Raw genomic sequence first — 12593 nt, forward strand, 5'->3', positions numbered from 1 at the left:
TCAGAGATGATGTTATGGTCATATGTCACGTGTCTCTGGACATGTTTGAACACAAAGATGCTGAGGACAGCACTGGAAAAGGCCAAGGGGATGTCCATAGATCACTTGGCTGGGGCAGGCAGTGGACTACTTTCAGGATGCTTGTGTGCAAACCAGGGCCCAGGACAGTTCTGCAGAGTGTTGGAAGCGGTGATGCATGGCACCAGCACATGCTCCCAAATGTGACATGACCTGGAGCTGAGTTTTGATGGTGGAGTTACAGGCCCTGGTAGTTTCTCAAATGGACAAGAAAGCAATGTGACCACTTCAGCACCACATAAGCGGGCTGAGATTATATGTTCAGAGGTTTGTCATTTTCTGTGCTAGGGAGAGCTAGGCCTGTGCCTCAGGTTTCAGAGTCCTGTCACTTTCTTAACTGTGAGAGGTGGGTTTGGAGTCTGAGCTTCCAAGTTGTGCCCTTTTCTCATTCCAACACCATATTTAAAGGGGGAGCAATTACAAGTTTGAAGTCTTATTTGTTTCTCACTTGGAGGAATTATGTTTTGAATCTTTGTTTGCAAGATATGCAACTTAGTTAATAGTGCAGCAGATAACTGAAACGATCCTTCAAATGGTGATGCAAGCACCAAATTCGGCACAAATACTCCCTTGACATTACTCTAAAAAACAACTGGCCACTTGATTTTTTAGTAGGTGGCCAGGTAGGAGTGAATTGAGGAGTTACACAGGTGTCAAAATTTAAAAATGCACCAGTCAGATTGAAAAAAATTAACATTTAATTTACAGTTGAAGTAATAGGATTAATAAATGGAATTGTTTTGTATGTGTTGAATGTTTGGTCTCCAAAGTAAAAGGTCAAACAATGTCATCATCCATTGGATTCTGTGACATGCTATCACTAAGCATGACACATGATGCAAACTATTCCTTTTTAAAACCCTATTAACTCAACCAGTAATTTATATCACTTTTTGCGAAAATTAAAGCAACTTTAACTTTTGACCCCTGTACGAATTGAAATTGATTTTGTCACCATTCTTGTGGTTTATACCCAATAACTCCATAACATTCAGTCATAGATAGTCTGGACTATACCTTTTTGGAATCTGTATGTTTATACAAATAATGTGGTAAAGCTTTCAACATGACTGGAGCATTTTAAAATTTTGACTCCTGTGTAATTCTTCAAATGACCCCCTACCTGGCCACCTATTGAAAATTCAAGTGGCCAGTCTGTTTTTTTTCCTACAGAGTAATGTGTAAAGAGTATTTGTGCTGAATAGGGTGTTTGCATCACCATTTGAAAGATTCCTCTGTAAATATTCTGTTATCTGCTGCATTATAATGTAGGAAGCCTGAGTTAAGGGTCCCACCAGGTTTTCAAATAGTTTCATAAGTCCTCCCAGTTCAGCACCAAAACTAAGAGTTTACAGGCTTAAGGTCTTTTTTTTTTTTTACTTTTGAAATTTATTAGCCGAGTCACCACAAACTGCCATTTGTGATGGTCACTGATCATTTGGTTTGAAAAGCTCCTCTGTTGTCACATCTGCCACAACACCTCTGTGCAACAATGTCACTAGACCTGACAAAACATCACAAATATGTTACAGTGCCTGTATAACATTCTTGTGTGTAAACATATGTAAAAACTTCGACAAAGCATTCTTGCAGCCATGGATTGAATGTGGCATGGAAAAACCTGTCAAAATTTCCTCCAGATATGTGGTCCACCACACAAATTCACCATGATGACATGTGAGCAATGATTATGAAGGATGGATGCTGCTTCAGACTGCGGCTGCAGTCATGTGATCTTGATCATCTATTGGCTGGTGAGCTTTGTGTTGTATTTGTGACAGTAACTTACTGGCTCATGACCATTGATTTTCCTCATATATCACCAAGAATAGCACCACAGTGGTTTCGTGGTTAGCCTTGGAATTGCTTCCCACCTGGTCCTGTCTGTGTAGAGTTTTCATGTTCTCTCCATGTTTGTGTGGATTCCCTCTGGGTGCTTCAACTCACTTCCAAAGACATGCAGGTTAGGATAATAGGAAACATTAAATTGACTGTAGGTATGAGTGGGAATGCGGGTGTGTTGGTCTGTCTATAGATGGCCATGCAATAGACAAGCATCTTGTTGAGGATGTGCCCCCCCCCCCATCCCACTGTCCACTCAGATAGGCTCGAGCTCTGCTGTGACCCTTAACTCATGGTGTAGGACTCACCGAGTCCATAACATTTCTGTGCATGCCATGGTAAACACTTTGAAGACACAAACACCCCTTTAGTGTCCTGAGAACCTTGCACATCTCATAGTTGACTCATAGATGTTGGAACTGGATTCCAATCCCTCAAGTGTTCATATTGACTGCTTGATTGTTTTTCTTTCTTTTACCCTAAATGCATTTTCACTTTAGAGGCCATGCCGCTGTGTGCACACTTGATCCGTCAAATCTCAGACCTGATTAATTGCTTGACTGGAAGACCACTGAGGAACACCTGGCGCTGCATACATTTCTCCACGTACAGCTGGAGTTTGCTTTAGGGCCCTTCACACATAACACGAAAGACGCAGAAACCGGAAGAAAATCTGCGAACCAAACACGAAATGGGGAACCACGAACCATCCATCTGCTGTCATGAGGGACCCATGGCCACACAGACGTGCATGACACATCGGCGACAGTTTAATTGCACGCTAGTGCACATGCACAAACAGTGCGAGCTGCTGGAACATGTTGCACCACATTGCGCCGCTGATGTGGAGAAACATAAAATAAAAACCAGCTGTATAATTAGTGAAAATCACTAGGTTGATATAAATAATAAATTAAAAGCCAACGCAATACAGAATCCTTCGGTTAAGTAACCCTGGTTAAATAAAAAAAATAAATGCCACTCGCAAGATTTGAACCTGCAATTTACAAAAGCTCTTAACAGACAGACACTTTACCACTGCACTACAATCACTGTCTTATAACAGGAGCATAAAATGCCTGAAATCAACAAGGAGATAAACTTTTTTTTAAATAAAGAGAAAAAAGAGCAGTAATAACTAACAAAATGGCATTTGTTATGGTGATGTGTGACTGAAGTGGCATATTTGTGGCATTGTTGGCTTGTCATATTGTCATATTCCTGTGATGCGCATGTTCTGCTGGACACGCATGACATTCAGATCGCCTGCTGCATGACGGTCCGTTTCACATCGAGCAGCCTGCCGACGTGCGCTGTGTGCAGCTGCTGCAGCTAGGCTGTGTGCGTTCAGACCTGGCTGTCCGGCCCCCATGTGATGATGTCTGTAAATACATATCAGCATGTCATGCAAGTGTGCTCTTTCCCCGCACACCACGTGTTGGGGGGAACATGGGGGGGTGCAAAACACACACATGCCACATGCTGGGAGAGGGTGTGACACACGCACACACGTGATACACATGCATGCCACTTGTGTGTGTTGCTTTGCAATGCCACACTTGTGGGGACACTTAGACAAATTTCACTGCCAGCTCGAAAGTGGGCACCTGCTGACTATTTTCGTGCTGACACTGCAAACGGCACCACATTTTCTAAGTGGCCAGTGACCAGTGTTAGATGTTCATGTGTATCACCTGGAGTTTGGCCAACACCTGCCGTGAGAGGAATCGAATGGGCTCTGACAGGGCACTCTCTGTCTTTTGACTGCTGGTGTGCAAGAATGGTGGTAGCGACAGGTGTAGGAGGCATTGTATGTGGCTCCGATTTTTCACGAATAGCTTGCAATTCCTCCTTCGTGCGATAGTCAGCTTCAATCGTGTTATGTGTGAAGGGGCCCTTAGGAAGGACATCTGGTGTAAAACGTACAGTCAGAAAAAGAATTAACTGATATTAACCAGTTCTCTGCACTGATATGTGTCCAGTCAAGTTCTTGTTCAAAACAACCAATCCAGATTCTTAACACTGGACTACTACGTGTTTCAATTTTAAGAGTCAGAAGCACCCTTAATTTTGGCCTGCTACTGAAGATACCGAGAAGTCTATCTTTTCCCAAAATCAGAAAAAAATTGCGCTTTCCACTCCACCAACAGTGTAGCAATGGGGAAGACCAATGGACTTATCTCAGACTCACCAATGTATTTATTGAAAACAACCAAACCAATCTGGTTTTTAGGGGGCAGTGTTAGCAATCTGGATTGGTTGTTTTGAAGAAGAACTTGCAGGGACTGATTAATCTCACCAAAATTTTCAATGTATGATCAATCCCAATGCAGAACCACTGTGGAACCCAGCCTAGTCTCACATTTTTTTTGCATGCCGTCACAAAAGCACCCCATTTTGTGACAGTTTTTTTTTATTTTTGCTATTTTATTTATCTTCCCCTTCTCCTAACTCTAACCATAACCATAGCATAAGTGTCTACCCTCCCCTAACCATAACCATAACTCCCCCAAATGCCCCCCATCACCCCATATTTTCTACCCCCGTCACGAAACGAATTTGTGCCCCCATCACGAACCCACAGTTTAATGTATTTTTCGCAGTCGCCACAAACTGCTGTGAAACTGGTTTGTGGAAATCCAGAGGAACTGGGGGTGGCCAAAAACACACATGCATATGCATGCACACACACTCACACACACGTACATATTTTAATTCTTGCTGCAAATATTTTATAAATTATTCTGTATCTTCACATATAGTACATTGAGATGCCTTTATTCTATGAAAGGTGGTCCACAATGAGTCCGCTTCATGTTACAGAATCCAGAGATAAGCACCGGCACCCGTCAGCCTCAGGCCTACATATGGGACTTTCTTCTGCTTCTTATTCTTCTATGATTAGAAATGTTCTTACGTACTCACTTTGGTGTTGTTTTCACAGAGTGGCAAAGGTGGTTCAGTTAAAAGTCCCATCAGTCATGCGCATGCCACAGCCCTACATCTTATTCAAGTTTTAAACCTCTAATTGGTAACGTTTAAAAGGCATTTAAGAGTGCCCTTTCTTCTCCCTTTTCTCATTTCCCATTTAATGTGTTGTGTCAAAGTCTATTACCTCAGTTGCACATTTCTGTCCCTTAAGTTGAAAAAACGAGAAGGGGGAGCGGGGGTGCTGGTGGTGTAGGTGGGTGTGGGGGTTGGGGGGTGGGAGTGAGAAGCCATCAGCTGAGGTTTGCCAGGTCGATAATGCTTTTAGATTTGGAGATGTTTTCAGGGGGAGCCCATTTCCTGCGGCTAAGAGTTGTTAATGGAGCTTACGGAATTATCTTATGACTCTCGGTTTGAGAGCAGTTGATTTGAGCCGGGACTCTGCTCCTGTGTCGACTGAATATGCTGCTGTCAAAGCCGCTTAATGAAAAGTAACGCGTGGCTGATTACAGTTTTATTTGGTCTCTATGTAAAAAGCTCCTGTTAATTTACCATCTCGCTCACTGTGTGTTCGTATTTGCCACGGCTGAATGATTTAGTTGTAGCTCTCTCTCTCTTGCGCTCTCTCTCTCTCTCACTCTCCTGTCTTTTTGCATGTCTCTCTGCCTCTCTCAAATAAAAAGCCTCTTGGTTGTGATGCTTAATAAATTCTCACTTCATGCTAAATTAATTAATGGTGATGCCGTATCAGTGGGGACTTTAATTATGACCTAAGTTTTAAAAGTGCCATGCACACAGTTTTGCATGTGCATGTATGCACAGATCTGTGGGTTTGGACAAAAAACAAAATAGGGGATTTTCTGCATCTCCTCAACATTTCTTTGTGTTCATGTCAACTTTGCTCTCTGACCGCTGCAGGCAAAGGTTTTGGACTTGAGAAAGCAAATACATACATCCTCCTGACTTGGATATATTGAAGAAAATCCCTTTTGTCAACAATCACACTTTCTTCTGGGGGGAGATCTCAATCGTTTTTGCTTTTCCCATTAAAATTCATCACTGGAACCTCCCTGCCTCTGTTCACCCCTCTCACAGGACAGACAAAGTCCCCCGAGAGCTCCACTTTTGCCATTACTGTCAAGTACCCTTGACTCCTTTCTTTTTGCCCTTTTATCTATAACAACTAATTCAAGTTCCTTTGCCCTTTTCACTTTTCCACAACGTGCACCACCTCACCAAAGATGACTCAGTATCCAGCCCCAGTTTCTGAGAGCCCGTCTCTTGAAAACTGAGGTCAAAATAAAATGCAAATCATACCTATAAATATATATTTTGCAGACACTTAATGAGCATTTGGCAAATGAGTTACCCTTGTGACAGCTGCATCATAGAGGATGCCGGAGATGCCTTGATAAAATTATCAGAGAGCAGAAATCAATAGACTGACATGAAATATGACTGTGGACATCCCAATTACAGCCACTTTAAAAGGGAATTAATGAGGCAGATCTGAGATACTGATTTTGTTCCATCTGGAGAGTTGATCGGTTTCATTTTGTCATTGCCACTAAATATTTTCTGAAAAGTAAAGCAGGCTGGACCTGCTCTCGTGGCTTAAGAATGAAATTAACTGTATTTAAAAATGTCTTTTTTACCTCAGCCATATGTGCATTTGGTGGCTTGGGGGAAGGGGGGGAGGGGGAGACAATCTTTTGGCCACAAAATAAATCAGCTCTGAGTTTCAGCACCATGGACAGCAACATGACAACTTCAGAAAGCCACCTTTGTTTTATTTCCCAGTGAACAAAGTTCAAACGCTCTCATTCAGTTCTTGTGCATTTGTGAGACTTTTTTTTTTTTACTTTTTATAGTGATACTCCTTTGCTTAAACCTAAATAATATTTAATTACATTTGCATGCGTTTACCAAAAAAAGCTCCAAAAAAGAAGAAAACAAAATATGTAAACCTTATTTTATCCAAAGATGTAAACTTTTAGTTATATATTATAATAATAATAAATTTTGTGCGTGCGTAAAAGCAAAACAAATCCGGATATTTCATCTGTGAATCGCCAAAAACAGCATACAGTATATCATTCCTGGAGGGGGGGGCAAAAAAAAAGAAACATAAGGAGGGAGACATGAAGGCCTTCATCCAAACTGAACGCCATCAGACTGTGAGTCAGTCACAGAAGTCTGTCGTTTTTGCAATAAACGGGACATTTGGTTTTGTTAGGAACAGAAAAGTTTATTGATAGTTTTTGGGAAACTCGTGTCTTTGTCTTGATGCTGCTGCAGGGCCGCCGCGCTCCTCTCGCTCTCCAGCAGGGCGCCTTTGGTGTTCGTGGTCCAAGAGACGGTGGTGTTGGTCAGAGCCTGGCTCAAAGTGCTGTGCCTGAACAAAGGGTCGTGGAAAACTCCGTCCACCCAGTTTCTCAGGGTGGTGACCGGTGAGTCCTGCCTGGTGTCCAGCCCGGTAACGGGTGAGGTAGCGGCGGGTGACGGGGTGAGGGAGGAGGGCGGCGGCGGCTGCTGGCACCTCAGCATACAGGACGGGTACTCAGTCTGGTTCAGAGACGTCGCAGTTTGCGCCAAAGACCAAATCCGGGGTTTCCCGTCGAGCATTTGCTGATTATAACACGCTTTAGCCTGCTGTCTGCTGTCCGACTGGAAGTCCTCCGGATTCGATTTGAGGCAACTTTTGCTCAAGTCCTGCTCTCCTCCCAGAGAAACGGGGATGGAAATTTTCAGAGACGCGTCTTTGATGAGGTGATCGCGGCCGGGACAGTCGGCGGTCGTGGACATGTGCGTGTTCATGTGATATCTGTGCTTCAGCTCGCACTCGGAGCTCTCAGACTCCAAGGTGTCGAAATCGTCCAAATCGCTTAACTGGAGCTCCTTATCTGCGCGACTTCTGGTTTCTAAGGAGGAAAAAAAAAAAGAAAGAAAAGAGGCACGTGAGCCAAAGAAATCTGATGCGGTAGTTTTTTTTTCCTTTTTCTTCCTGGGTGATCGTTAAGATAATAATGAACAACATGTTATGATTATTTTCCATTTTGTCATGTAAAAAATATAATACATTTGGTCAGGAGAACATGCAAAATGCGTAAAAGCGCATATTAAGGCGCCAGTTTTTTTCTTTTCAAAAAACTAAAGGCTATAATGGAAAATCAACCAATTTATCTTTTTTTTTTAAAAAAACAATTACATTAAAGACAAATGCATGATGTGCAATATACTAACTCCACATTGAGTGCAGGCCTAGATATCATCCGAAGAAGATGGAAAAAAGATCTGCCTGAGCTTTGAGTTTCAGCAGTTTGACCCTCTGTTGTGTGTAAAAGCGAATGAGGCCCTTTCAGATGCATACATTTAAAACCAGAGATTAATATGATAAACAAATTTACATTAGGAAATGTTTGATTCTACACTTAAAAAAAGAAAATAACATGCTCAATGAATTAAGACAACTATAACAACCAATAATTAGGCACATGGAGTTACGCACCACTTATTTGAAAATGACTAGTTTGTCATCAACTTGTGCATAAAGAAAATCAGCTATTACTGTTGCAGAATAATGGTTTAAAAAATTCAGTCAATGGTCTTATTTTGAATGTTTGACTGGACATGGAACAGTTGCATCCCCAAATTTGATCCATTAAGCCAAAGTGTCCTTTAAGAGAAATCACTCACATCTTTGAGCATAAAAACCACCTCTAACTTGTTGTCAAAGAATTAAGATTTTTGTTCTGAGAGCTACAGATCATATATGACACTAACCATCTTCGTTGTTCTCGCTTTTTATCTGCTCCTCCTGAGATCCATCCTCATCCTCATCATATCTCTTCTCCTCTGACCCTTTGTTTCGGGGTGGCCATGTCATCTTGTTTTCCTTCTTGAGCCTCCTCCTGGCATTTGCAAACCAGGTTGAGACTTGTGTCAGGGTCATCTTGGTGATGATGGCCAGCATGATCTTCTCGCCTTTAGTTGGGTACGGGTTCTTCCTGTGTTCCTGCAGCCAGGCCTTCAGCGTGCTGGTTGTCTCTCGTGTGGCATTCTTCCGCCTTGTCCCACCATCCATGGAACCGTATCTGTGGGAGACACTGATTATTAATAATCAGATGGATTGAAACATGTTAGAATGGCTGGACACCGTGTCCTTTAATTCACGTTCACCAATATCTTCATATCATCAACTCTATATAAGAACCCTGTATCAGTTTGGTGGACATCCAGCACATACCTCTACCTTGTTAAGTGAACAAAAAAATTAACATAACAAACAGTGCAACACTTTATATCTGTTATCCACTAAAAACCAAAAATTCAAAGTCCAAACCACTTTCCTAAAACTCCACTACACCATTATATATAGATGCTTCATTTTATCACTGAAAACTACCAATACCTGAATATTCAGGCCCTTTCTTAGGTATCTCCTGCAAGCATCATAGACCTACATTTAAAATCCACATTGTTGATTTTCAGTTAGCAGTAAACAGTAAATGTGGTCTTAGTGGATGATTTTATTGCTTTATATAGTTTATGGCAAGTCCAAAACTGCAAAATATTTTTTTTAAATACTGCGACACACCTTTTCTCACCCGACCTTGTTCTCTGACAGATGAAGCAGAGTGTACAATTGCTTTATTGAGTGTAATGATGGGTCCTCAGGTAAAAGGGTGAACTCAGACTAAACTGTTAAAGCCACAGGCCTGTTGCTTTGTCTCAGTGCCACTGATTATTCTTCTGTCTACTCTTAGTATTACATTTACTTCAAGCCCATTGGCCTCATTCGGAACCATGTACTTCTTTTTGTACTTGCCATAAAGAAAAGCAATATGACACCTTGTGTGCCGTTTAAGATGCCTCTCCAGGGAATTGTGGCCTCTGCTGTTTACTTAACGTACAGATCAAACAGTCATAATCATTTATACTGACTGTTTGTCCCTTGTAAATTTAACCATCATGTGACAATCATGGAGACTTTCACAATGGCAAAAGGAGGCCATCACCTCCATCAAGGCATAAATGTGTCATGAGATGAAGGCGATCACCCAGTGTTGTTCGACTGGATGAGATTGGCCTCGATCCTGCCTTCATGAATAAGTTCTTCTATTAAAACTCAACAATCCTCTTCTGTCCTGCACCACATTGTGATAATATAAGAAATGATTTACGATTAGGACATTTACATTGATAAACACAGAAACAACCCACCTGTCGTACTGATACTGTCCCAGCGTGGGATCATAAGGGTAGTAGGCTGTAGCCTGGGTTATTCCTGCATGGGCAGAAGCTGTGGCATCCTTCGTGTCAAATGTACCCTGAAAGCACACATGAAAATAGATGTTTATAGAAATGGAATATAATTTGACCTCACTCACATGGTGATATCACAAAGATCGCTGGGTAAAAAAGGAAGCCTGACTTAAATTGGTTTCATGTGAACAGAATGTGCCCAAATAACATGATTTTCTTGTTTCTGACAAAACATAAAAAAAATGTTATTTAGACACATTCTGATTTCATTCATATTTAAATCAGACAAATCCAACATTTTTTTCTCAGTGCTGTTACTTTGGGCACTTTCAGAAAAATAACTCATTGGATGAACTCAATTCAATTTTTGGCAGTATTTCCATTCAGAAAAATATGTAGCCCCTACACAATAAAATTAAATTATATAGCTTTGAGTGCTAAGTTTGACTTGGGGCCACATGTATTTATTGGATGGAAAATGAGTACAAAACTGAATTGAGTTCATCCAAAGAGGAATTTTTTTTAGTGAATTTAAAGTTATTTGTTCATTTGACTGATTTTTCATCATATTTTGAGTGGTTACTGTGAAATGGCAACAATATTTACACAAAAGTTTTCTATCAAACATTAAATTCTCTGGGAAATAACAGAAAATCCTAATTTTTGAGAAGCTTTAGGGCGAAAACAGAATGGGAAGTGATTTAATAAGTTAGAATGCAAATTTTAATGAGCTTTAACAACAATTTGTCCAATAGCGTGTGCACTCATTTTATTTTAGTAATAAATAAACTGTAACACGGAGAGAATATATATAGGCATTATAAAAGAATAGAAATGTTTGCATTTTGAAGTGATATTTTTTACTGCCCTGTTCTCCAAGGCAAATTATACTAAACTTAATTATATTAAACTTTTTCTACTTGTCTGTCTCAAGAAGCACTCGTTGAGAAAAAGCACGAATTAGAAGAATGTCCATGACAATAATTCAAGTTGGGGATGTCAGAGGCTGGTGCGTAAAGGTGCGCCTGAAGTGTGCGCACCCTGCGGCTCCATTAATCAATGCCAGGACGCATCAGATGAATGGCTTACCAGCGAGTAGAAAGCCGACGCGTCTGTGCCATACGTAACGTAATTCCCATAGCCCTGACTGCTGGTGTAGGGGTTCCCGTACACGCCCAGCGCGGCGGCTGAGCTGAGTTCGTGTCTCGCCGTAGCCAGCAGCCGGCTTTCGTACACGGGGCAGTAGACCGGGGTCTGCCCAGACGCCGCTACTCCGGAGTCGGCTATGGATCTGCTAGTGGACTCGCAGCAAGTGGTCAGAGAGTTGGTTGTCATCAGGAACTGGGTGGAAAGAGAAGAGCCTTAAAAAGTTAGTGCTTTATTTGATGACGCATTGAAATAAATAAAAAAGAAAGTTTCATTTCAAAAGCCTTCGTTTTTAAGCTTATTTTTATTCAGTTTGGAGAAAATCATAGCTGTGTCCAAAGCAGTTTGACGCACACAAAGATCTTAAAATATATGTAAAACAGACACAATTCGAGTAAGTTCGTGGAGGAACATCCTGTAATTCACGAATTTATCAATTTTGATTGACAAAAAAAAAAAAAAAATAAAAAATAAATTGTGAGGTCGTTCGAGGTAAAACGTGCCAAACACGCACAGAAAAAAATGAATGCAACCTGTTTTCTTCAACATCGCCCTGTAACACTCCAGGTAATGCCCAAATGATTTTCATGGCTCACAGCCAAACCCAAACAGCAGCTGGGTTATGGCGCAAACACGCCGCATGTCGAACAAGTTGGCATGTGCGCGCCAGCGCAGATAAACATGGGGCTGACATTACAGTGCCGCTATTATCGCACAGAAATCAGTGAGGTCGGAGGTCTCACTGGTTTCTGGTTACCCTCTTCGTACCTTTTTTTTTCTTCTATCAACCCAGCACAGGTATCCGCTGTCTGTAACGCGAAACCGCTCCGATATCCCGAAAGAGCTGCGGAAGCCTCACCGGTAAAGTGCATAAAACGACCAAGCTGGGATCGATCAGATAAATCAATCGTTGCAATATGAAAAAGCAGTCACTCAGAAAAAGCAGGTCGTAATAACTTACTTGTGGAGCAGACGAGTAGGGGTATCCGAATTGTGGATATGACATGGTAGAGAGGTCCCCCAATATCCAGAAATAAAGCGAGACTGAAGGTCTCCACTCTCACGGTCGCCGCGGCTCTGTTTGACTGTACCAATTGATTGGTAAGCACAGTCTCCTATGATGCTTATAGGGCGAAGCAGAGTAGCATGTTTAATTTGTGTAAAATCCCCCCCTCCAACTCAAACGCCTTTCAAAGAAGAAGAAAAAAAATCTTTGCGCGCTCTCTCTCTCCCCTTCTCCTTTTTGCTTTTTCAAAAGTGTCTAACATGGAAACAATCTGCCTTTTCCCTCGAAAGTAATCACTTTGTTGTCAGATACATATTTTTGCCTTATA

The 12593-nt window shown here is 41.6% G+C and overlaps 1 protein-coding gene across 1 annotated transcript; it reads right to left on the bottom strand.

Annotated features, from left to right (window-relative positions):
- Window positions 1-7072: 7072 nt before the first annotated feature.
- On the bottom strand, window positions 7073-12325 carry irx4a (iroquois homeobox 4a). The gene is made up of 5 exons (XM_034173576.1): window positions 12221-12325; window positions 11203-11454; window positions 10072-10178; window positions 8632-8942; window positions 7073-7769 (listed from the first exon to the last, which is right to left on the bottom strand). Exons 1-5 carry the CDS (start codon window positions 12263-12265, stop codon window positions 7081-7083), a joined length of 1404 nt encoding a protein of 467 aa, XP_034029467.1. The 5' UTR covers window positions 12266-12325; the 3' UTR covers window positions 7073-7080.
- Window positions 12326-12593: the final 268 nt, after the last annotated feature.

The sequence above is a fragment of the Thalassophryne amazonica genome, chromosome 7, assembly GCF_902500255.1.
Source record: "Thalassophryne amazonica chromosome 7, fThaAma1.1, whole genome shotgun sequence".
Lineage (NCBI taxonomy): Eukaryota > Metazoa > Chordata > Actinopteri > Batrachoidiformes > Batrachoididae > Thalassophryne > Thalassophryne amazonica.

Bases quoted from the DNA above. Each gene is read 5' to 3' on its own strand.
- irx4a (XM_034173576.1), bottom strand. From the start codon at position 12,265: ATGTCATATCCACAATTCGGATACCCCTACTCGTCTGCTCCACAA. The intron at 10,179-11,202 runs GTAAGCCATTCA...GTGTGCTTTCAG, and splicing joins CGTCGGCTTTCTACTCGCTG to GGTACATTTGACACGAAGGA. The intron at 7,770-8,631 runs GTTAGTGTCATA...TTTCCTCCTTAG, and splicing joins AAGCGAGAACAACGAAGATG to AAACCAGAAGTCGCGCAGAT.